At 40.8% G+C, this 26,663-nt stretch overlaps 1 protein-coding gene across 14 annotated transcripts in view; it reads right to left on the bottom strand.

The window, feature by feature from the left end:
• Positions 1-26,663, bottom strand: part of LOC134347065 (nuclear factor 1 B-type-like) — a 314,847-nt gene that overhangs the window by 217,523 nt on the left and 70,661 nt on the right. Inside the window, exon 1 of one of the 14 annotated variants that reach the window (XM_063049144.1) lies at positions 6,771-7,037. The exons of 12 other annotated variants lie outside the window; for them this stretch is intronic. In XM_063049144.1, the coding sequence (XP_062905214.1) occupies positions 6,771-6,882 (112 nt within the window). In that variant the 5' untranslated portion in view covers positions 6,883-7,037. Of the gene's footprint in view, positions 1-6,770; positions 7,038-26,663 lie in introns of those variants that run through there. One more of the 14 variants, XM_063049145.1, reaches the window with a different exon arrangement.

Below are 26,663 nucleotides of genomic sequence, written 5' to 3'. Positions count from 1 at the left end.
CAGGCTAGATGCAGGAAGATTGTTCCCGATGTTGGGGAAGTCCAGAACGAGGGGTCAGAGTTTGAGGATAGAGGGGAAGCCTTTTAGGACCGAGATGAGGAAAAACTTCTTCACACAGAGAGTGGTGAATCTGTGGAATTCTCTGCCACAGGAAACAGTTGAGGCCAGTTCATTGCCTATGTTTAAGAGGGAGTTAGATATGGCCCTTGTGGCTACAGGGGTCACGGGGTATGGAGGGAAGGCTGGTGCAGGGTTCTGAGTTGGATGATCAGCCATGATCATAATAAATGGCGGTGCAGGCTCGAAGGGCCGAACGGCCTACTCCTGCACCTATTTTCTATGTTTCTATGTTTCTATGAAAAGATAGAAAAGGTTTAGAGCAAGGGTTCTCATACCCCTTGCTTAATGGTATTGGTTCTTGGCATAAAAAAGGTTGAACCCCCCCTGATTTAGAGGGATATGGGCCAAATGCAGGCAAATGGGATTAGCACAGATGGTAATCTTGGTCAGTAAAGACCAGCAAGGCTGGATGGCCTGCTTCCTGCTGTATTACTCTCTGACTTTACAGTGATCAACTGACCCGATGCTTGGCTTTTGCAGGGTCCTTGATTTACAAAGCTAAAAGCAGGTAGCTCCAAGAAGAGCAACTGGCTTTATGCAGAAGTTCTGAGACATCAATTTAGATCACTGAAATGCAACAGAATGTCCAGAGTTGTATCCTGCAATTACTTAATAAGTAGAACCCAACAGAGCAATGCAGTGAATGCAGACAGGTTGCTATTCTTCAATTAGTTTTCACAAATAATTTCTGAGGTGAATAATGAAAACTTTCAATAATCAAACTGCAACTGTATATTGCAATTAACACTGTAACCATTACTACATACTGTGCTTTGTGATTCAACTAAAAAAAATCTTTTTTTCATTATTATAACATTTCATTTTAATATTTCCTTATTAATTTTTGTTATTGTTATAACTGGTTCCTTCAGGTTGTTACAGCTGGGAGTGGTAGTGGGATAAGCTCCCGCTATCTATTAAATGTTCCCAATGGTATATGTCTCAAACACCCTTTGACAACCAAGCCCAGCTCCTAGCCTTCACATGTGGTTTAGCTGCAAAGCCCAGCAAAACCATTTCTACGGATTGAAGGGTTACTGGCACCTTAAAGCCAGTCACTTCAGGCAGATGGGGCTCATCAGGCTTGGTTGACAGCTCATCTAGGAGCAGGAAAACTATGATCTCAAACCTCAACTGCCTTGCAACTATAACCACTCACAGGGAAGGCTTCTGGAGTAAACCCTGAGTCCCTAATGGAGCCCCACATTGAGTTCAATGCTGACTGGAAACTTGTGCAACACCAACACCACTGGTACCAAACTGTATCGATCTCTGCCGCTCCTTTGGATTCATCAGGAGAAGGGGAGCGTGTTACATGGGCAGCAGCTTGCTTTCCATAGCATACTACCCTGGCTTGCATATCACGTAGAGAGCCGGGACGCAACATCCATGTTTGACCCTGGCCTCATTAATATATCTGCTCTGTATTGTATGAAGAATGAATATCTCTCTCCATTGTCCCTGCACAGATGATTCCCCACACTACAGTGTTACAGCCGTCTCAGAGTGAATTTCAGTTAGTACCATCCAATCAAAGGGCACGGTCTGAGTCAAACAGTGGGTGGGTCAATTCGTCATCGTAAATTATCTTATGATTAGGTTAGGGTTAATTGAGTCTGGCAGGGCTTGCTGGGGTGACTGTAGTGCTAAATAATTAAATAAATAAAGTGCTAGATAGAAGCAAAACACAGCCATGCACCCAAGCTGATGGTTAGGTTGCACTGAGGGAGCCAGTCTTGCTTCGGACGGTGGAGGCAGTTCCACAGTTGGTGTCAGTGATCCTTCCTTAAAAAGTGGACCATATGCCAGGGCTTCCATTTTTGATTATTGTCCAGTGGCTCCTGTCAAAAATCCATGTGCGTAAATTTTAGGTAAGGCAAGGTTATGCAGCGACGTCTCCCGCAAACAAGCAGGCTACACTCGTGCATTCAAATAGCTCCCCCATGAATGGCGAGCACTAAGCAGAGGTACTCGAGCATCTAAGACCTTTGAAACCATTCCCTTGAGAACAGTCAAGTCTTCAGCAGGTAGGTGTGGAGAGAAATAAGATTTTTAAAAACCTATAAGGTCAAAAAAAAGCACTGAACTTTTACATGCTTATAGTCTTAGTTTCTCTTACACTATTAGTTGTTTTTAATTAAAGTTATTAATTTTGAACATAAAACACTATAGCACAGGAAATAACCCTTTGGCCCATCATATCTTTGCCGAATATGATGCCAATTTTAACCAATCCTATCCGTGCGCAGGTGATTCACAATTCTGTTTCCTGCCTGTGTAAGTGTTTCTATTGTATGTGCTTCCACCACCTCCCCTGGGAGCATGTTCCAGGCACTGTCTGTGTAAAAAAAAAACTTGCCTCACAAATGTCCTTTAAATTTTTCCTACTTGTCTTAAATTGCACTTTCTCTGTAACTGCAATGCTATATTCCCACTTTGGGAAAAAGATGCCATCTAATAAATCCATAACTCTCTTAATTTTATATAATTCAATTCTTCAAGACTCTAGTGAAGCACAAAGTTCCTGATTTGTGGCATTAGGAAGCCCACAGGCACATTGATGGGTCTCTAGGATGCTCATAAGCCAAATGTTCTACTTTCCAATGATAATGACGAATCTTTTGTAAAGTATCTCTTTCAGTAGATACAACCCCAAAACACTTAGTATGCTATGCTTACTTTGCACCCAGAGACTTTTAAACTTCTCAAGGTATTTCATGGGATGAACTTTGGAGATGTTTTGAAAGTTTCAAAGGAGATGAGCAGAGCAATTCTACTGTTCATGGGAGGGCCATTTGGATGCCCGAGTGCATCCTGCTTGTTTGCAAGAGATTTCCTTGCATATTTAATCATCTAAAAGGCTCTTAAGTGGATACATAGAAGTGCAGAGAATAGAGCAAAAATGGACAAAGTGCAGGTAAAAGGGATTAGTTTAGTTATACTGTATATTTAATTACCAGTTTAATTAGTTCAGCACAACATTGTGAGTTGAAGGGCCTGCTCCTGTTGTGTACTGTTCTACACTTTGTGCTTTATGTTTGTTCAGTATACTCTCGCGTATTTCTAGAACTCCTCAATCAAGATGAAGTCTGCTGATTCAGTCATCAGTTACAAGTAACAGATATAACTTTTCTTCAAAACTTTTTCAACTGTCAAACTAAATTACTCAGCAAGACCCTATCTGAGCTCCACAGCATATTTATTTACTTTTGATTACAAAATTGGTGGTTGAAATGAACTCCTATAGAATGGAATCATAAAAATAATCATGTGGTCAGCAGAGAACTGCCTACACACCCTCCACAGTTCTGTGTTCACATTTAATCTGACATCGCTTTCTTATACCATTCTTCCAATTTAATCTTGTGTTCTGTTGCTTAATGATTTCATGTGGATTCCTGAAAGATTAATTCCCTCCTAAACTTCAAAGACAGTTAAAGAGAACCTCTAATACTGAACTTAACAATTGAGCAGCAATCTTAATTTTTGCTGACATCTGTATTTATAGATAGTTCAGCAACAACATGCCACAAAATTGGCTGTACTTTTTTTAATCTTCTCAAATATTTTTTTTTTGGGGTTGGTATATTTTGCACAGTGCTATTTACTAACTAACTCTGCCAAGTAAAATAAAGGACAAGCTCATAGTTGCACTCACACAGTAACTTAAAATATAATCACCAACATTCTGTAAAATATCAAGCAATTTTGATTGCACAAAACTACAGAGGAACCTAAGCAGTTATTGTTCGATAATCATTAGCAAGTATCCTGGACTACAGTCTTCATTTAAGATCTGAAGTAAATTTGTCATAGCATTCAAAGTCAAAGTCAATATTATCAAAGTACATAGACATATATTACTAAATACAACCTTGAAATTTATTTTCTTGCATGCATTTGGAGAAAAATAGAGAAATACAATAGAATTTATGGGAAACTACATAAACAAAGACTAACAAATAACCAATGTACAAAAGAAGACAAATTATGTAAAGTAGTAATTTAAAAAACAAGAATACTGAGAACATGAATGGTAGAGTCCTTGTGTGAGTCTGTAGGTTATAGAAAATGTTGAAAATAGTGGTGAGTGTAGTTATCCGTCCAGTTCAAGATTCTGATGATTCTAGAGAAAAACTGCTCCTGAAACTGTTGTGGGACCCAAGGCTCCTGCCCGATGAAAGTAGCAAGGAGCGAGCATGGCCTGAAGATGGGGGTTCTTGATGACTAATGCTGATTTCTTGTGGCAGAAATCCATGTAAATGTCAAGTCAAGTCACTTTTTATTGTCATTTCAACCATAACTGCTGGTACAGTACACAGTAAAAATGAGACAACGTTTTTCAGGAGGGCTCAATGTGGGGAGGGCTTTGCCTGTGATTATCTATAGCCACCATTTTTTGCAGCCTTTTCCATTCCTGGGCATTGATGATTCCACACCAGGCCATTCTGCAACCGTTTAGGATACCCTCCACTGTGCATCAATAGAAGCTTGTCAAAGTTTTAGTGACATGCTGAATCTGCGCAAACCTGTAGAAGCTCTGTCATGCCTCTTTGGATAGCACCAGGATAGATCCTCTAACATGATAACACTGAGGAATTTAAAACTACTGATCCTCTCCAACTTGCAATTAATTAAACTAATTAAATCAATTAATTAATTAAAGAAGAAAACTTAAGAAAAATTTACAATTGAAGTAAGGAATAGATTTCAAGGTCTAGAAATAGAATCTGTTGAAGATGATAGCAATCATGTAGAAATGAAATTTAACTCTCTAAAGGAAGCCTTGGTAGAATCAGCAAAGTCAGTGATTCCTAAAAAAGGAAAAAGCACAAAGAATAAATGGATGACAGATGAAATCACATATCTAATGGAAGAAAGGAGACGGAAGAAAGCAAATCCTATAGATTATAAGTCCTTAGATAAAAAAGTTAAAAGCTTATGTCAAAAAGCCAAAGAAGAACGGGTAAACCAGGAATGTGAGCAAATAGAAAGAATCCCTATTACTGATCCAAAAAGGTTACGTCAACAAATCAAGAATATCACTGGTAAAAAGCTCCTCTGTTCTTCAGATGGATATTTGAAAGCAAAGGACAGTATCATTATCATGGAAAAAGATGAGATTATGAACAGATAGACTGAGTATATTCAGGAATTGTTTGAAGACAATTGGGGTGAAAAACTAGAAATTAAGAAAAACATTGAAGGTCCAAGTATTTTAAAATCGGAAGTTCGTAATGCAATAAATAAGAGGAAGAAGGGTAAACAGCAGGTCCTGATGAATTAGTAATAGAACGAATTATCGCCCTTGAAGATTATGGAATTGAAAAACTTACTGATTTAATCAATGACATTTATGAGACTGGAATAATACCAGAAGGGATGAAAAAATCAGTATTTATCACTCTTCCTAAGAAACCTGGAGTAACAATGTAAATTACATAGGACAATAAGTTTAATGAGTTATATCACCAAGATACTTTTAAGAATTTTGATGACAAGAGCTAAAAGTAAGATACGAGCTGAAATCGGCAAAGAACAATGTGGTTTGGTGGAAGACAAAGGTACAAGGAACAAAATATTGATGTTAAAGATACTATCAAAATGAGCTATTCAAGTGCAAAAAGATTTGTTTGTTTGTTTTATCAACTACACAAAAGCATTTGATAAAGTGAAGCACAGTAAGTTATTTGAAATATTACAGAGAACTCTAGATCTAGGTTCGAAAGACCTCCGCCTAATCAGAAATCTGTACTGGGAACAAACTGCCGCTTTAAGAATAGATGAAGAAGTGAGTCAGTTTACGAAAATCAAGACAGGCATCGTTAGACAAGGATGTGTTTTCTCCCCAATTTGTTGAATGTGTACAGTGAAACAATATTACAAAAAATAAGAGACATCTTGGGAATCAAAGTTGGTGGTGAAAACATCAATAAGTTCAGATATGCAGATGACACTGTGTTAATTTGCAAGTATAGAGGAAGAACTACAAAACTTAATTGATATAATTGTTGAAGAAAGTGCAAAAATTGGTCTATCTACCAATTGCAAAAAGACAGAATGTATGGTGGTATCCAAGAAGAAGGAGAATCCTATCTGCAAGCTAGAATAAACAGGGAAGACATCAAACAAGTACAGAAGTTTTGCTACTTAGGAAGCTGGGTGACATCAGATGGCAGATGTGACATGGACATCAAAAGAAGAATAGGGATGGCAAAAGACACCTTTACAAGAATGAAGAGTATACTGACCAATACTAGGCATAACAACCCTCCTCAGAGTACTGAAATGTTATGTTTATCCAGTATGTTATATGGCTCAGAATGTTGGACAATATCTAGTAACATGAGGAAACGAATTGAAGCAGCAGAGATGTGGTTTTTGTGGAGGATGCAAAGAATATCATGGACAAAACGAGTATCTAACAAGTATGTCATGAACAGAGCAAACACAAAAAGAGAAATGAAATATGAGATCATGAAAAGGTAATGTAACTTCGTTGGACATGTGATTAGGAAAGATGAGTTAGAATGCACGGTAGTTATGGGAAAGGTTGAAGGGAAGAAAGCAAGAGGAAGACAAAGACAAATGATTATGGAGACAGCAGCCAGAGAACTGGAAATCAATACCAATGAATTGATCCACTTCACCTGAAACAGGAGTGTATGGGCCACGGCAGTCAAAGCTTAAACTGGGCACGGCACGTGATGATGATGATGATGATCCTCTCCACCTCTTATCCTCTAATGAGGACTGGCTCATGGACTCCAACTTCTTCCTCTCATAGTCATTGATCAGCCCTTTGGTTTTGCTGACACTGAGTGAGAGGTTGTTCTTGTGGCACCGCTCAACCAGATTGAATGATGTTCAGCAGTATTTAATACGCACGTGGTATTTTCCTCAATTAGCATGTAACCTGCTTATCAGCAGACAGAGCAAATTCATGGGTACAAAATGTGAAACTCCGTTTTATCTGTCTAAACCAGCCATGTGTCTTTTCTCTGACTTGAGAGTAACACAGTATTGAAAAAGCCCCTCACTGCAGCTCATCCATGCTGACCAAAGTGCCTATCTAACCTAATTCCACTTGCCTGCATTTGCCTATTTAACTTTAGACCTTTCCTATCCAGCAACTTAGTGAAATGTCTTTTAAATATTGCTATTGTACCTGCATCAAATACTTTCTGTGGCAGCTCATTTCATATACGTACCACCCTCTGAGTGTATAAGTTACCCTTCAGATCCCTTTTAAATCATTCTCCTCTCACCTTAAACCTACATATGTCCTGTAGATTTTGGTTCCCTTTCCCTGAGAAAAAGACTACCCACATTTTTAAGTTAAGATGATCTCTAGGCCACAAACTTAGTTAAAAATGAAGGGCATTGTTTTGTCTGTAACTGCCATGAAACACTTAAGAAATCCACCCACTCACACAGATAGACACCGATTCAACTTGAGATAATTGATAAAATGGTTTCATCAATAAATTTCCCCTATTTCCCAACCAGTAAGTGAAGCAAAACAGACAGAACAAACTGCCCACTCTATTGCTTGGAATGCAGCACCTACAGATGATGAGATAGCAAAGCTTAAACCTACACTGAACCCCACATGCTGGAGAATGAAGCTCAGGTTCCTGATGCCTAATACAGGCAACAAGAGATTATCACCCAACTCCTCTGCTCAAGACCACAAGAAATCGCAGAGGGTTGTCTAACCCATCATAAAAACCTGCTTCCTCCCCACTGACTGTCTATAACTCCCACTGCCCCAGGAAAGCAGCCAATATAATCAAGAATCCTCCCATCCTGATCATTTTCTTTTCTTCCTCTTCCATTAGGAAGAAGGGTGAAAAAGAGTTCAAGAACATGTACCACGAGACTCAAGAATAACTTCTATCCTGCCGTTATAAGACTCTTGAGTGAACCTCTTATATGAGAAAGATAAACTCATGATCATGGGGTTGAGTGGGATACGGGATCACCCATGATGGATTGGCGAAGCAGACACAATGGGCTGAATGGCCTAATTCAGCTCCTATGTCTTATGGTCTTATCTCTCAGTCTAGCTCACCGTGGCACTTGCACCTTGTTTATCTACCTGCACTGCACTTTCTCTGTAACTGTAATGCTATATTTTGCATTGTATTTTGTTTTCTTAGTGTACTACTTCAATGTACCTGAAAGTGGAATGCTCTTTCTGGATGGCACGCAAACAAAAGCATTTCATTTATCTCAGCTCATGTGACAGCAATAAACCAATTACCAATCCTCAGAGTGACAATTCAGCAACATGTTAATGGCTCCATTGCAGAAGCTCCCTGCAAACGTCCTCAGGTAAGGCTGATCAAAAGTCAGAAATCTAAAACAGTAAAATACTTTTCATTTCCATAATGCTTTTAATATGCAAGACATCCCTGAGTTAAGAACATCCAACTTATGGACACCCCACAGGAATTTAGAAGAATGAGGGGGGCTCTCATTGAAACTTATCGAATGTTGAAAGGCCTCCACAGAGTGGATGTCTAAAGGATGTTTCCTATGGCGGTGGAGTCTAGGAGCAGAGAGCACAGCGTCAGAATAGAGGGACATCATTCAGAATGTAGATGAGGAGGAATTTGTTTTGCAGAGGGTGGAATTCATTGCCACAGGTGGCTGTGGAAGCCAGACCATGAGGTGTATTTAAGGCAGAGGTTGATGGGTTCTTGATTAGTCAGGGTGAAGGCAGGAGAATGGGATTAAGAGGGAAATGGATCAGCCAGGATGAAATGATGGAGCAGACTCCATAGGCCAAATGGCCTAATTCTGCTCCTATGTCTTATGGTCTATATTTATACAAATGAGTTATGATAGCAATTTTAAATTCAGAAGTCCAACACATGTACATACGTTCATTCCTATAAACAGCAGAACTTTTCTCCACTTTTAGTAATTGTTCTTTCTTATCAGTATTATGTGCTTTTGAGGCCACAAGCACATAGTGATTGATTTTTGTGTATTTAAGAACAAACTGAATTCTGGAGGTCTGTAAGAATAGTACCCATTTGCTACCCAGGGAGAACTTGATAATAAAACTTAAAGGTCCTTCATGCCTGCATTGTCAGTCAACAACTGACACTGAAACAATGAAGGAGAGAGAAAGACAGACTTTGGAATTATGCACCCTCCCCAATCCCATCATGCCTATCAACCTCTTCAACTTTTCTCCTGCAAGATGCTCATTAATACCAAGTGTTCAGCCATCCTTCCCTCAGTTATTATTTTGCCTGATAATACTCTTGTGCAATGTCATCGTAATATGTTAATGCATGCTATACAAATGCAAGTTACTGTTAGTGTACAGCCTCATGCAGCATTTATGATATCAATTATTTTGCCAACAACTGATAAACAAACAGTCAATGAAAGCTCCTTAATGATTATATCTTTATTTCCTTAACCATAATATTTTAGATTGCACACTAGAAAGTTAAAGTACATCTCACTGGTTCTAGTTTTCTGGTACAATATTTAGTTAAAACACATTGTACGTAAGTGGTCAAAAATAAAGTTACATGAAAAACCAAGTTCATTATCTTGTGTTAATTACTTGGCAACAAACTCTGTGGTAACGTGCATCAAACAGCCAGCGCTGCGCTTGTGCCAAACACTCCCTTTTCTGAGCCTCTTCAGCCAGCATCACCACCTCATTTGGCACAGACTCGAAGCACTTTTGCATTCATGTCCGTCTACTCTAAATTCATTCCACATATCAAACCACAACTTATTTATGCAGACGCAGAACTGCTAAGGGAGAGGAATCCATTTCTAGCTTGGAAGCACACTGTACATTCCTTAAATTTCTTTTGATATAGAGCTATCTAATAAAACTTGCAATGGAACTGTAATGTCATCATGAAAATTCAAGAGTTCTGCAGCTCCTACAATGTTTGCATTTAACAAATACTTTGATCTGTTTTCTGGTTGTCTGGCTGGTCCTGACCTACTTTTGTTGGCATTTACTTATAGAGCACAGCCGCTCACGAAATTTGATACCATTTTCTGGCAGCCTTTCAGATTTTTCTCCGCAGTTTATGCAACGAAGAGGGTAAAGAGGCAGCATTTCAGAAAAATAAGACAAAAGGCTCAAAACTTTGGCTTAAACAAATGGAAGCGTGGACATTTTGGAGACAAGGTTTAGAAGACAAGCTTTAAAAGTTAAGAATTTGGAATCTGAAGCTTTTTATAAAGACCTTGCATTCATTTTCACTCTTTAGATTTGCAGGGCTGCTACCTGTAATGCATTAAAAGGATAACTCAACATTACTAATTTTGTTTGGTTCCTTAAGGTTGTTATAGCCTGTCGGGGGGGGGGAGGTGGGTGGGTGGTGATGGGGACAAGCACCCACCACCTATTAAATGCTCACAATAGCAATAACCTCTGACAACCAAGTCCAGCTCCTGGCCTTCATGTGTGGCTTAGCTATTAAGCCCAGTGGAACCATTTCCACTGACAGGAAAAGGGGCAAAGGAGGGTTCTTGCCGCCTTAAATCTAGTCGCTTCAGGCAGATGGGGCTCGTCAGCTGTGGTTGGCAGCTCATCTAGGAGAAGGAAAATTCTGATCGCAAACCTCTGCTGCCTTGCGGCTCTACCCACTCATGGGGAAGGCTTCGGGAGTAAACCCTGAGGGTAAAATCCAGAGCTGGAGTTCTTAAGGCAGTCCTACATTGAGTTGACTAGCATCTCCTGCAACGCTGCTGGTACCAAACTGTATCGGTCTCTGCCGTTCCTTTGGCTTCATTAGATGCATGGGGGTGGGAGGAGCTTGCTACATGGGCAACAGCTTGCTTTCCATATCAAACCGCCCAGGCATGCATATTGAGACAGCAAGGACACAATATCCATGGTTAACTCTGACTGACGAAGGCTTCAGACTTGGTCTAATATTGTTTGTCTTTGTTCCAGAAATCTCATTGACAACTACACTTTAGCTCTTAGTCTAACAATATTTGTATTCCTCCGTGAATCTCATCGTTCATTCTCCAGTATCTCAGCAAGAGAAACACACCAAGCCCAAACTATCCCAACATAGACATTCAGACAGGGAGTTAGCAATACTTTTTTCAGCTGAAGACGTCAATCAAGCAGAAGTCCAGAATCTGCATAAAATGTTGACCATCTGACTGAAAACCTACCCAGATGGTGGCGAACTATGCTCTAGTCTAGAGGAAACTGCTGATTATTTAAGAGCTGCCTTGAAAAAAAAAGCAGGAAAGTTTATTTTAAGGTGCTGGCAGCAAAATGTAGAAATCCACCATCACAAATATACATGGGAGACGCTGTGGACCTGTGATATAAATCAGCAGTAAACCAAGTGGTGTTAGATCAGTGACACAATTACAGAAGCTGTCTTATGACCCAAACTCATTAATCTTACTGGTGTGTTTCAAAAGCAACTCCAGAGAAATGGGTGACAATCAATCTCTCAACGGATAATGCAACACTATAGGGAAAAATTAAATCTGTAACCGCAGTTAGTGGTCACTTGGCATTACATGGTGCTGAAGACAGCTTCCATGAAGATAGACCCAAGTTTTTAAATATAACAATAGGAGTGAAAATTTAAATGCCCTTAATTACCATTAATGATTAGTTTAGAATAAAAATTATTTCCACTCAATATTAGAAACCACATAACAAACCACATCCAAGAGTCACAAATTGCTACTTCTTGGTTACTGACCTAGCAGCAATACTAGTTAAATAGACTAGTACAGCGAATAAAAAGTTCCTGGGAAAGACAAAGGGCTTTTGCAACACTAGTGCCTTTCCTCATGCAAATGTGGACCACTCTTTACTCTTATTTGTAAAAGCAGAAAAGAATGGGAAAGAACGTATACTTACTCAATTCAGATCAAACCTTAAAATGAAGGTTAGAGCAGCAATATTCCTTAAGTTATACATTCAATCCAAACATTTTGTCAAAGTGCTGACCATTCCCATAAAGAACTTGCAAAGTGATCACAATCTGGGAACAAGTGGAATGAGGTTTTGAAACCACAGAATAATTGCTAATGCTCATTTAACCACAGTGCACCCCTAAGTTTAAAAATATTTATCTGCCATCTCCTATTAACACATTGAATAGTGCAACAGGACCACACACACACAGTTCTAAAGAGATTGAGTGACAGTAGCAACATATTCTATGACAACAGTTCATACCAAGACTGACACCAAGGCCAGCAAGGGTGATAGGTTTCTATTCAGTGTGAGAAAGTACAATTTATTCATACTGAGTGGTTGTTTTTGAGAAGAAAGAAGAAAGAATATGATGTCTGAAGGCTGGATTTAATTGTTTTTTTTGTCTGGTGCAAGTAAGACTAAAAAATGTTAATAACATAGCACAAAAGTCAGTTCTCTCTCTATGAGTTTTTAGAGAGACATTGAATATGGCTTTAAGTAGAATTATGAAAACATAAGTGTTTGCAGTGTTACTAATGACATTCAAATAACACCCAAAATGCATAAAAGTATTCCTGATGGATAAATATTTAATGTTCAAAAAACTATACAATTTACATTTTTAAGTTAAATACATACTCCAAAAAATTTAAATGTCAGTCAGTGCATTTCAACAGTGTACACAGTAAGTCAATCAGAGAGCATTAGTTAATCTAATTTCTGCTCTCACAGATTGTATTCACCCCATAGTAATTGTGTTCCACGCTATATAATTGTTGGTACAGTTTTGCTCCTCTTCTAACTTCTCAACACAATGTTTGGCACCCAAGCCTAAGCCAATAAGAACTTTGCTTTAGGTTTTCTCTGCTGTATGGTGGAAAAATGGAACTCCTACTTTTACTCTGTACTTCTAAGAAATTTGAAAGAAGGGAGAGGGAAGCTGTTTCTGTACCAAGATACAGCATCTTTCAACGCTGTATAGCCAGATACGTATGGGTTCATATATGTACAAACTAAGAAATGCAGTCATTAAGTGCAGAAGTGGACAATTTGCAAAATTTAACTTAGTTCTAGGTACACTGCAATCTGAAAAAGATCTATTCAGGTGCAGCCACCAGATAAATGTCAATGCACTAATTAGATATGATCTTTCCCTCACTTCAATGTTTTTGATTTTCCTTGCTTCCTCCCCTCCAAAATATCCAACATAATATTTGTCAGAAGCAGAAGGAAAAGCAGGGAAAAAAAAGCAATCCAATTATTGACTTTAATCTTCTCTCAGCTTTACAAGATGTTCATGAAGTCCTTGAGCTCGCAATTTGTTGCACCTTCCAAATTTTGCAGCAATTATTGTCTTCTAATCATTGCAGGTAGCGCATTATTCCTCACTTTGAACAACTTAGAAGAATTAAAGCTAAATTATCATTAAAAAGTAGGCTTGTTCTTCAGAAAATGAGGGGCATCCTTCAATCTTCCACTACACCTCATGCTCAAGCATGTTTCAATGAGGCAGAACTTGCCACAATGGAAATTCATTCTTGCAGAAACCCTGCTGAAATGAATGGGTTACAGATTCTTGGTAACCTACAGAAGAATGCGATCAGACACAATGTGTGTCCATACTGCTTAAAGGGATCTTTTCTGACTTCCCATGATTACAACCCTAACTGTAAGCTACAGCAGATCAAGTGCTTAGAGTTATAAAGCCATAGAACTATGCAGCATGGAAAACAACCCTTCATCAAAAACTCATCCATGTGACCAAGCCAGTCCCATTTACCCATGTTTAGCCCATACCCCTCTAACTCTTTCCCATCCACGTAACTTTCCAATGTCTTTTAAATGTTATAATTGCTCCTGGTGCTACCACTTCCCTGACAGCTCGAATCAGGCCCCCACCACTCTCTGTGTGAAAATGTTGTCCCTTGGTTTCCTTTTAAAACTTAGCATCCTCAATGTAAAACTATGTGTCCTTGCTTTAGACTCATTTAGCTTGTGGGGGAAAGCTGTGGCTATTCACCTTATCCAGGTTTGTTTCAAATATTTGGTTTCCACCCTGCTTTTGGTGAGTTTCACAGTCCCAGCATTCTTTTTGTGAATCGTGCTTCTTAATCGCTTCATCTTATTCACTTTACCATGGGTAGTAGGTTTTACTGGTTACCTTATCATGGCTTATGCTTGTCTGTTACCCCTTAATCAAATCGCTCTCCAACTCCAACCCTGGCTCTAATGGCTCTGGACATCGCCAGCCCCAATTCCAACAATCCTGAGTGGATCCAGACCCCAGATTCCACCTCTGCTAATTCTGGTCCCCATGACCCCGGGTGCCTTCAGACTGCAAATTGCACCACATCTAGCTCTGGCTCGGGCATCGAACTCGGCCACCAGCACGTCCAGTCTGAGACTTTCCCCATTGCTGCAGGGCCCCTGGGCTCTCCTTCCCCCACCACTATACTCCAGCCCCGTGTCTTTCAGGCTCCACAGTCACTCCTTGGGTCCTCAGAGCCTCCATCTTCCTCCCCCCCCCACCCCCCGACCTTCCCTAAACACCCAAACTCTCCCCTCTCCTCTGGAGCCACCAAGTCTTCACCATTCCCTCTAACCTTCCATTCTCTGAGGCGGAATGTTCTGTCCTCAACAAGGGTGTTGCCTTTTTTCCCCTGCACTGAACCATCAGTGAGTCCTGTGGCAGCCATAACACCAAGCTCTTCTTCCATTGCCTCGGTCTCCAAACCCACATCTTTGGAAATAATTCCCCACTGTGCAGTGATGTCCCTTCTCCAGTCTCCAACCCTCCTTCTCTTCTTGGCTACCCCACTCTGGTTCTCTGCCTGCTCTGGATCTTTTCATCTCCAACTGCCGCCAAGACATCACTTCCCTCTTCTCCTCAAAACCCTTACCACCTCTGAATGCACTGCCCTCCACTCTCTCTGCACCAATCCCAACTTTACCATCCATCCCACAGCCAAAGAGGGTGCTGTTATGGGGTAGCAGACTGACCCCTATCTTGCTGAGGCCAGGCAGCAACTCTCAGAAGCTCCACATGTGTACGCCTTCAAGAGGACCCTACACTGGACCAACAGAAAACTGACTTTGAAACCACCAGTGATCTGAACAATTCTGCAGAACTCCCATCCACTGCCTCCAAACTCACAGTTCCCTTACCTCACACTACTTGCTTCTACCTCCAACCCAAGATCCACAAACCTGTCTGTCTGTTGGGCCCCTTGTCTCTGCCTATTCCTGCCCCACTGAACTCACGGCCTCATACCCTGACTCCATTCTATCCCCCTTGCTTCAGTCCCTTCCCACCTACATTCATGACACTTGATCTTTTTTTTGGCTATGTAGAACAGTCCATGTTCCAAGCCTTCCCCAGTAATGCTCCCCAACTGTTCCTTTGCCACATTGATGACTGCATTGGTGGTGCTTTATGCACCCATGCTGACCTCATCAATTTCATCAACTTTGCCTCTAACTTTCACCCTGCCCTTAAATTCACTTGGTCCATTTCTGACACATCCCTGCCCCTTTCATGATCTCTCTGTCTCCATCTGTGGAGACAAACTGTCTACTGATATCTTTTGTAAATCCACTGATTCAAATGATTATTTTGACTATACCCCTTTCCCCATCACCTGTAAAAATGCTATTCCCTTTCCTCAGTTTCTTTATCTCTGCCACATCTGTTCCCAGGATTAGGCTTTCCTATCCAGGGCATCAGAGATGTTCTACTTCTTCAAATAATGGGTGTTTCCCTTCGTCCACTATAGATGCTGTCCTCACCCACATCTTCTCCATTTCCTGAACATCCACACTCACCCTATCCTCTCGCCGTCTCAACAGTCCTTACCTACCACCCCATGAGCCTCTGCATCCCACACACCATTCTTCAGATCCTCCACATCTCCAAAGGGATCCTACCACCTTTACCTCCTGCCTCCACTTTCCACAGGGATTGCCCCCTCCAAGAGTCCCTTGTCCATTCTTTCCTCTCCACTAATCTCCCTCCCAACATTTATCCCTACAAGTGGGCAAAGTGCTACACATATCCATTCACCTCCATTCGGGCCACAGACAGTCCTCCCAGGTGAGGCAAGACTTCACCTTTGAATTTGCTGGGGCTGCCTATTGTGTCTGGTAATCCCAATGCGGCCTCCTCTGTAAATTGGGTGATGGTTTCACCAAGCACATCCACTACCTCTGCTTAAACAGAACTTATAGTGGCCAAACATTTTACTTCTGATTCCCATTACTGTTTGCTGAGTATGCCCAGAGGAAAAAGAATGTCAGGGATGGATATGGTAACATACATGTATTTGGAAAATAAAATTGACTTTGAAGTTTGAACATGTCAGTCCATGGCCTCCTCTTGTGCCATGATGGGGCCAGGGTGGAGGAACAACGCCTTATATTCCATCTGGGTAGCCTTCAATCTGATGGTATGAATATCGTTTTCTTCTTCTGGTAAAAACTAATTCCCTCCCCCTCCCCTCTTCTTCTATTCCCCATTCTGGCCTCTTAACTCTTCTCAGCTCCTATCACTTCCCTGAGTCTCCTCCTCCTTCCCTTTCCCCTATGGTCTACTCTCCTCTCCTATCTGATTCCTTCTTTTCCAGCCCTTTACCTTTCCCACACATCTGGCTTCACCTATCAACTTCTAGCTATCCTCTTTCCCTCACCTCAGTTTTTTTTTTCTGGCATCATCCCTCTTCCTTTCAGAAGAGTCTTGGCCTGAAACATCGACTGTTTATGCATTTCAATAAATGCTGCCTGACATGCTGAGTTCCTCAAGTACTTCACATGTGTTGCTTTGTATTTCTAGCATCTGAAGTCTCTCTCGTGAGTTTGAAGAGTATTTTAATATCAGAACCTCTAATATAGCACAGTAGTCATTAACTACCAGGCAGCATGATCACTGCATGCCTACATGGATCTGAGTACTAGACTACCTTCAGCAGGCATCTCAAGATGCTTAAAAATTACCACCAACATTGTTGTGGCAAAATCCACTAAATTTATTGGAAAGATAAACAAACCAACATGTGTCTTCGGCCTGGCCGACATTCACAGCATTGAGGCTCTAATTATTTTCAACTGGTACACTGGGCAGGCCGCACTTCAACAGATTTTCAAAATAAACACTCTATCCTGACATCTGTTGTGACACGACCAGCGGTCAGAGAAAAAAGATTCAAGGATTTATTCAAAGGTCCCACTAGCTCCAGGGAACATCTAACCCATCACCACTCAAAGTAGAGAAGGAGCATTCTGTATCAAATCGAGAGCCATTAGGGGAGCCCAGGGAGACTGCATAAATGACAGAAGGAATGCACAGCTTCATACACTGCCATTCCACTGCCTGCTCTGTCAGCTGTTGCCCGCTTCACCTCTGTGGAGGCCTCTATGCTTTCCACACTGACCTAATTAGCCATCGTCATTAGCCAACAGAAATGGAAGCAAGTTTTCCTCAACCCCAAGGGATTGCAGAAGATTAGAAGGAGAAGAAATGAGGAGGAAGGAGTAGAATGAAGGAGGAGGAAGAAGGAAGAGGAGGAAAGTGGGGGTGGAAACAGGAGAATGAGGAAGTACAAAGAAGGAGAAGGGGAAGGAGGAGGAATGAAAGGGGAAGAAGGTGGCTCTTGAATTAGAAGGGCAAATATAATAAATTTTATAAAGAGAACATCCAGATGCACTAGACAGAAGTTGTTTTTAATTATCTCACTACTTGTTATCTCCAGCTGCCCTCTGCCGCTCCTTTGCTATCCCCAAATCACTTGCCACCAAATGAACAGTAATCATGATTCCAACTGAAGTCCAAAGACAGAGTCCAACTTGAATACGTAGGTGAGGACAAATAACTAATTCTAACAATTGAAAATAGTAATATCATGAACAACTGGATTCTAAGAAAGAAGTTTTCAAAATATTGATCAGGTACTTAACTGCTTTGAAATCACCTTGAAAGTTTAGCACATTTTTATTTCCTGTTCAAAATGATTTAATATTTACAGTTGAAATCTGATGGAAACATACACTATCCCACAATGTGATCAAGCTCTTAAGTAGTGATTTGTATGTGCACTTTCAAAAAATATTTAATTGTTGATATCCGCTACTACATCCATGGTGGGATTATAGGACCTATTTTGTTTGTTTCCTGGCAAATGGATGACCAACTATACAGTATCAACAGTAAACAAGTATGCCCTTGCAAGAGAAATCATTTGAATGAGCAAGTAACTACAAGCAAGTGGCAACTGTGTTAATGGCAGTTCATTCACAACTGGAACTTAATACCTGCACAGACTATCATCAGTGTCTGGTAATAGGTTATTGTCACTGCTGCAGTAACAAACAAACATCAGCCATCAAACTCATTGTGGAGCTAGAACAACGTCAGCAGGAGTCTAAACTGGAACTTGATATATTGTGCCTCTCCCTTTGATCAAATGCTAGATTTTAAAATTGAGCTCCCTACCAATGCACTGTCTGCTTCCTGTGGCTATAGGCTTTAATACCAAAGAGAAAGTTATATACGTGTCTCAAATCAAGCTTTCAAATACTGTATTTTCTATGTTCTAAGTTATTACGCAATCTTTAATAAGAAGCAATTTAAACATCTCAAACCCAAACAAACCTGTATGATCTTTCCTATACTTGTCCAACAGAACTTAAGACTGTATATATGGATGACAGACAGCTCCCTAAAGGTAAGTACTATTTATATTTGTATGCCAGATTTACTATCAGTCATCTCTTATCATTGTGTACATGGTTAATAAAGCTCTTATTCTGCAGTATCCAAACAATGAAAAGAAAATTAAATTCCTCCTATGAGATGCAAAATAACAACAATATGGAGCTCAAAAGACAAACATGTTTAAATGCAACAAATTACTCAAGAAATACATTCTAAAAGTTTACACAGATTCTAAAGGAACATTCTAAAAGTTTACACACCCCTACATACCTGAAATACATCTCGGCTTTAAACATTGACTGTTCACTTTTTTCCATAAATACTGCCTGGCCTGCAGAGTTCCTTCAGCATTTTGTGTGTATTACATTATATTAACTTAAAAGCTCATTATGACTTATGTATCTAAGAAGTTTTGCACTTTAATTTGTTTTAGCTAATCAATAACAGAACAAAAAAAATGTAAACATTCAGCACTGAAAAGGGCCTTCAGCCCATTAGGTCCGTGCTGTCAAAGATCAATTCACCATAATCCTGAAATAACCTTACATTTCAATTGCTGGAACTTCTCAGCAGCTACCCTCCCTCAGATTTTATCACTCACCTTCAACTAGCAGCGATTTACATCAATGGTGCTGAGGTAAAGAGGGTTGAGAGCTTCGTCCTAGAGTAAGCATCACCAATAGTATATGTTAGTCCACCATGGCCAAGAAAGCAGGCCAGTGCCGCTATTCCTCAGGAGGCTACAGAAATATGGCGTGTCCCTTTTCAGACTCACCAAGTTTTATAGGTGCAACACAGAAAACATCCTATCCGGGTGCACTATGGTTTGGTATGGCAACTGCTGTGCCCAAGAATTGTGGGCACAGATCAGCACATGACAGAAATCATTCTCCTCTCCATGGACTCTGAATACACTTCTCATTGCCTCAGTAAAGGAGTCGATGTTATCAAAGAGCCCCAGCCAGCCACGATATCCTCAATTCATCAAACGAAAGAGACAAAATCCTGATAGCACATAATACCAGGCTTAAGGATAGCTAGAGTCTATCCCACTGTTATAATTTAAAAGAATAGGATGAGCCTCTTGAGCAATAAGATGGAAGTTTGACCTCACAATCTACTTGGTCATGGCCTGGCACCTTATTGTCATCCTCCTCTGCACTTTCTCTGTAATTCCAACACTTGATTCTGAATTTGGTTATTGCTTTTACCTCGTACCATGTCGATGCACTGTTGTGATTAAATGATCGGTATGGATGGCATGCAGAACAAAGTCTTCCACTCTATTTCAGTACATGTGACAATAATGAAGGGTCTTGGCCCAAAATGTCGACTGTTCACTCTTTTCCATAGATGCTGCCTGGCCTGCTGAGTTCCTCCAACATTTTGTGTGTTGCTTTGGATTTCTAGCATCTGCAGATATTCTTGTGTTAGTGAGCCAATTTACTGGCCAAATAATGTACTAACGAGCATACCTTTTGAGTGTGGAAGGAAAGCAGAACACCCGGGGGAACCCGTACAGTCACACAGCCAGCACAAGGGCAAGATTAAACTCAGTGAGGCGGCAGCTCTACCGTGCCATACTTAAAATCACATGACAGTAGCAAACAAAGAGCTTGAAAGCATATTGCCTGAAAGACGTTCAGAATGCCTCTAGTTTAGAAATTCTGCAAAGTAAAATGTGATTGCCTTCCAGTTGCTGAAACTAAATGCTCTCTATTTGCATTTCCAAGTCTTCTAAACACTGAAAGGCACATTGTGTTTATGTCAATGGGCGAGCAATGACACGTTCATTTTGCTATTCAATTTCCTATCTCAGTTGCTGACCTCAGATAAAGTACCACTTCTATCCACTTGATTGTAAATTTCAATCACACAAGATATAACATAATAAATGAGAGAGATGCAAAATAAAAGATGCTTCCAAAAATGTATTCTTCACAGAGGAACACTTATGCACACGCACAATAAAACAAACTATAAAAGACAAAAAATGCTTGTAAAGAAGAGCATTCTGAGGGATGAAACAAATAAGGAAGCACTGAGAGAGTTGGCGTCACTATGGAAGACCTATGGGTCTTTACAGAGGGCAACCAATGGTAAATTGCCTATCATGTTTCAAACATTTTGGACAGATATTCTCTTCCTCGCAGTAGGTAAATTGCAAGTGTGCTTGTTGGGGCTTGGTGCCAACTACTGAGATCAGTGCCAGCCAGGGTGGTTTTGTGAAAGGTGATGTATTGCCAGGATTCAAAGCAGTTCACATTGTCCATTCATTTTGGTTATGTGCATTCTGTTCAGCATCTGCTCTGTTAAAAGGGGATATTTTTTATCTTCATTGGCAAATGCATCACCATAGGACAATATATGCCACAGTTCAATTTACTGCCAGCAAAATGGATTTATTATGTTAAGGGACAGATTATTGTGCATTAAAATTCATATTTTGTGATAAAATTCTCATTGAAGTATATTATGTCAACCTATTTTTGAACAGAGATGCAGTATTATTTCATTCCAAACACAGACTGCACTCCCTTTGACCCACTCAAACTCACGTTTATAATCATATTATTCTTGAACTCTCATCATCTACTGCCCCAGCTCCTTTAAACCTGATATTGTCATCTTTCATCCCAGCAATGACAGTCCATCAGTACCTGGAAACAACAGCCCTATCTCCACCCATCTCAATTTCACTTCCCATTCCCATTCCAACTTGTCAGTCCATGGCCTCCTCCACTGCCGTGATGAGGCCACACTCAGGATGGAGGAGCAACACCTTGTATTCTGTCTGGGTAGCCTGAACATCGATTGCTCTAATCTCTGGAAATGCCCCCTGCCCTCCTTCACCATTCCCCATTCCTTTTTCCCCCTTTCACCTTATCTCCCTAGCTGCCCATCACCTCCCTCTGGTGCTCCTCTTACTTTTCCATCTTTCATGACCTTCTGTCCTCTCCTATCTGATTCCTCCTTCTCCAGCCCTGTATCTCTTTCACCAATCAACTTCCCAGTTCTTTACTTCACCCCTCCGTCCTTCTCCATTTCACCTATCACCTTGTGTTTCTTCCTCCTGTTCCCCTACCTTCTAACTCTGACTCCTCATCTTTTTACCTCTGGTCCTGATGAAGGGTCTCATCTCGAAATGTCGACTGTACTCTTCTCCATAGATGCTGCCTGGCCTGCTGAATTTCTCCAGCATTTAGTGTGTGCTGCTTGGATTCCTGCATCGGCAGATATTCTCATGTTTGTGATTGCCCTCTCTCCATCCACTCTTTCCCCCACAAAGACCACCTCCAAAACACATGATTATTATTCCTGAAGCTCTCATCACAGATGCTGCCTGACCAGCTATTCCATCACTTTGTGCTTTTCCCCCCAGGAACGTTGCTTTAATCCCTTCATCTCCAATATCATAGTAGCAAAATAGGTCCTATCAAAGTCACCGGTGACAATTCAATTGTGTGATTGTCACTAACACCTTTGCTAGCATGGTAGTGACAAAAGTAATCTATCTCTCCCTTCTCTTGCTGTCTTCAACCTTTGACACAATCAACCCATCTTCCTCCAACATCTCTGCCAAATTAGTCAATTTCATGGAACAGAACTTGCTTGCTTTCAATCATTCCTTCCATTCAATGAGAGAGTAACTACCATTGCCTTCTCCTTCTAAATCTGCACTGTTACCTCTGTATCAGAGATAGGACCCTCCCATTTTTTATCTACATGTATTCCCCTCAGTAACATCATCCAAGGACAAAGTGCTTGTTTCAACATGTAACTCTACCCAACTCTACCTCCTTACCACTTGTTGAATCTCTCCAATTATAGCTCAACTCCTTACAGTGCTTGTCGAGCTTTTAGCACATGATTTGTAGAAGTTTTCTTCATCTGAAACCATAGCAAAGTGTTTGCCACCTCTCAGCTGACCCTGAGATCAATGATTAAACCATTACTATTTTTGTTTCTATAGCTCTTCAAAAGTGCCCCTATCTCAGCTCCTATGCTGTTAAAACCCTCATCTAGATTCAAACTCCTAAGTATGATAACTGACCATTCCGCCCAATTCATTCATAATGACCAAAGCAAGCTAGTCCCATTTACCTACATTTGGGCCATATCCCTCTAACACTTTCCTACCTAGGCAACTCTCAAATGTCTTTTAAACATTGTAGCGGAATCCACTTCTGCCATTTTCTCTGGCAGTTTGCCCAAATATCCATCCTCCTCTGTGTAAAAAAAGTTAAACTTCAGATCCCCTTCTAACCTTTTCCCTCTCAACTTAAACTTATGTCCTCTAAGTTTTAGACATTAAGATTCTGGAAAAGAAATTACCTCATCTATACTAGGTTTGATTTTATAAATGTCTGTTAGGTCACCCCTCATCATCTTTCTCTCCAGGGCAACTATTCCCAGCCTATCCAGTCTCTTCCTATAACTCCTGGCAATATCCTTTCTTACACTCTCTGTACCTTTATAAATCCTAGGTTTGACCTCTTCATGACTGCAAGGCTGACCCACCTCACTGCGCGTTCTGTTATCTTGAAAGTTATCCCAAACTCTGCTGCCACTTTTCTAACTAACAATATATCATGTGTACCCATTTATCTCGGACTAGCTGATCAGTATAGGCTCCCCATTAAGTTACAAACCATTTCTCCTTGCTTTCTTTAAATCTGTAATCTTCTCTTGCCCAAGAGTTCCCCCGGGATACTTGCATTCCTCCAGTTCCTGCAAACTAATTATCTGCTGTCCCACTGGTGACTGAAACACAGTAACCCCCAAAGTTCCTTTCCTTATTTTTTTTCTTCCAGATCTCTCTCACTTGCTTTAAGATACCTTTAAAATCTGTCTTCAGTCCTGATGATGTGTCTCAGCCTAAAACATTGCTGCTTTATTCATCTCCATAGATGCTGTCTGACCTGTGTACAATGGCTGTAAGTCAATAGCTGCTCTTCAACATACTAAAACAAGCTTTAGCATTCATGAAAATGAGGTTCACACCTTCACTGTGGTGCTTATTTGCATTACAATTTTGCAAGAACGGTGTAAGTCATGTACAGCATGTTGATTCATATCACTATGCACTAGCATAGTTTTCATGCAGAAGCACAATGGGCAAAAAATAAATTCTCTACAAATCGTAATGCTCATTGGCACTTAGTGATTTATCTCAGAGCCACATCATGAAAAAGCATTTTGTAATGCAATGGAATTGCTAGTGTGGCATGTCATTTGTCTGATGATCTTATCAATTTACACACCTTTATTATCAATTAGCTCCTCCCGTTGCAGATCAGCAGCCATTTTCGCAAAGCAGGATCAAGGAGACAAGCAATCTGAAAGCAGTATTTGATGTGATGTGTATAAGGTGACAGATGGCCAGAGCCCTTGTTGACAGGACAGTGAGGGGTGCACTTTGTCAGCAAAATTGGCAGAACTGTACAAGCTTTTGTCAGTTTTGGATGTCAATGTTACACATTTTGGCTCAAGACTTCAGAGATGTGCATGAGTTTAACTCCCTTTTAATTCAAAACTCCGACTAGATCAGTATGGCATTAAGATCTCAAACTATTTTGGTACTTTGCATAATCTACATACTTCTTAAATTATACTGTTAGAGGTATATGTCTAGAAATTGGATCAAACAAGTCCATCTTTTTTCCACTAATCAATTGGAGTTATCCTGGATTATGTAGGGATAGTCACCATTTCCAGTTGAATTAGAGCCTAATGTGAAATTGGATGGGCACCTTTATGTAGGATCAACTTTGACATGCCAAACACCCTACCAGCAACAAGGAGTATTTATACAGATATAACGCCATTTCCACCCATATCGAAATAAACTTGAAATAAAAAAATTCAAGCAGTGGCTATAGGTTTTAATACAGGAAACACAGAAAGGCAGAGCTTAGGAGGGATAATGGCACCTAACAGAAACTCCTTTGCTTGCATCTTCAGAAACAGCTCTATTTCTATCATTGCCACCTTTAATATCTTGATTTTTCCCTTTCAGGGTTCTTTTGAAGACCCTGACCTGGAGTTACACGCAGGCTTCGGTTCTGTGCGGGAATGGGACACATTCTCGAGGTTCCACGACTGGCTGTTATTTGACATGCCAAGGGTTTGGCCTGAGAGTCTCGCTTGTGTTTGGAAGCCTAAGATCTCGGGGCTCTGGAGACGGGCGGATTGAGGGTGGTGTCACAGCAGGAGACTTGTGTGTCATCAGGGAGGCCGGAAAATCTTTCGCTGTGGGCCCAAAGACCCGAGATCTTTGCAATCTTTGGACTCAGAACTCAAAAAAAAAGCGATGAAACAGACTTTTAACATTATAAACCAGCTGGTTGTTGTTATGTCTCCTGCTCGCTGTGAAAATGGGGGACACCTCCCTCTCCCTTGCCAGGGAGAGAGAGAACCTGTGGTTTGTCGAATGTCAGATGAAATGCGAAGTCTTTGGGGTAACTTTGGTCTGTGTCGTTGCTATTGCTTAGCGCACACTTGGGCTTGGTGACGGTACCAATGCACTTTTTTTTGCTGGTGATGGTGCTTACGCATGGGAGGGGGGATCTGGTGGGGGGGCTTTAGGGTTCTCACGTTTAATTGTCGTGCATTCTTTGCGGCACTTCTCTGTTTTTATGGATGTTTGCGAAGAAAAAGTATTTCAGGATGTATATTGTATACATTTCTCTGACATTAAATTTGACTTTTGAGCCTTTGAACATCACACCAGTCCGTTGTGATCCTTGCACACTTTTGACACTGGATTGGACAATGTTAAAACTGTTTCCAGGTTGGTCAAATACCATCCTAAAGTGTGAATGAATAAACAGGGAGTCCTTTCTCGAACAATTAACGGCTGATACATTCCAGATGAAGGCACCAGTCTATCATTGTAAGCGTTATCATGACTGCGGCTGATTGTGAAGTTGGGTTCGGAAACCTGGGTTGAGAGTCAACAATGTACCCATCAGTAAATTATCTTGGCCTAGAGAGTCCTCAGAGACCCCCCATTCCAACTGGACCTCTCTGGTATTCATGGGATTACAGGATTTCCAAAGCTGGCATCACTGAGATACATGGAAACTGCAAGAAATCTATGACGAGAATCCAGTGCCTTGATTGTTCTCTCCATCAAAGTCAAAGTCATGTTATCTCTCAGCTTACCTTTCAAACACTCATTGTCTTCTAATATGATCCTGATTGTTTTGCCAGGTAGGTCACCAGACATTGTATGTCAAGAACAGCCTGCTTCCAGGAGTACCTGAGCTTCCAATCTGCTCAGGGTGTCTGCAATGGTAGACATTTTCAGCCCTGTCCAGAGGGGTAGATCCTAGGTTGCAAGAACAACTTCTTTCCCTCTACTGTCAGAATTCTGAATCAATCACCTCCTTCACCTCCCCTTCTCAGCAGCACTGCACATCCACACACGCTTAATTCTACCTCTCTCACTTACTCTGTTATTGTCAGTTCAGCGTTTATTTTTGCAGTACCTCTTATTTGCACTGATATCTTTGCACCATTCGGCTGTTTTGCAGTTGTTGCTGTATTTATTGTAATTATCATTACCAGGATTACTGTTTACTCTGTGAGCTTCTTACAGACAAGGAATTTCATTAACCCTGGTGTACATCACAATAAACTAACACAAACCTGAAACTACTTTCTGTTTCCCTTGTTCCCCATACCAGTTTACTCTCCGACCATAGGTACAAGCCACATAAGTACCAGGATGATAGTGGAAAACACCATCAACCTCATTGGTTGCATCAATTTGTGGATGCCCTGCAGTGTCTGCCAAGCAGATGTGGAGATTTCATCACCACATACTGCACAGCGCATAATCGGCAAGCTGAGCAAGAGGAGGAGCGTGAGGATCATGAAGCAGAGTCTAAA

The sequence above is a fragment of the Mobula hypostoma genome, chromosome 5, assembly GCF_963921235.1.
Source record: "Mobula hypostoma chromosome 5, sMobHyp1.1, whole genome shotgun sequence".
NCBI lineage: Eukaryota > Metazoa > Chordata > Chondrichthyes > Myliobatiformes > Myliobatidae > Mobula > Mobula hypostoma.
This window is presented reverse-complemented; position numbering and strand designations above follow the sequence as displayed.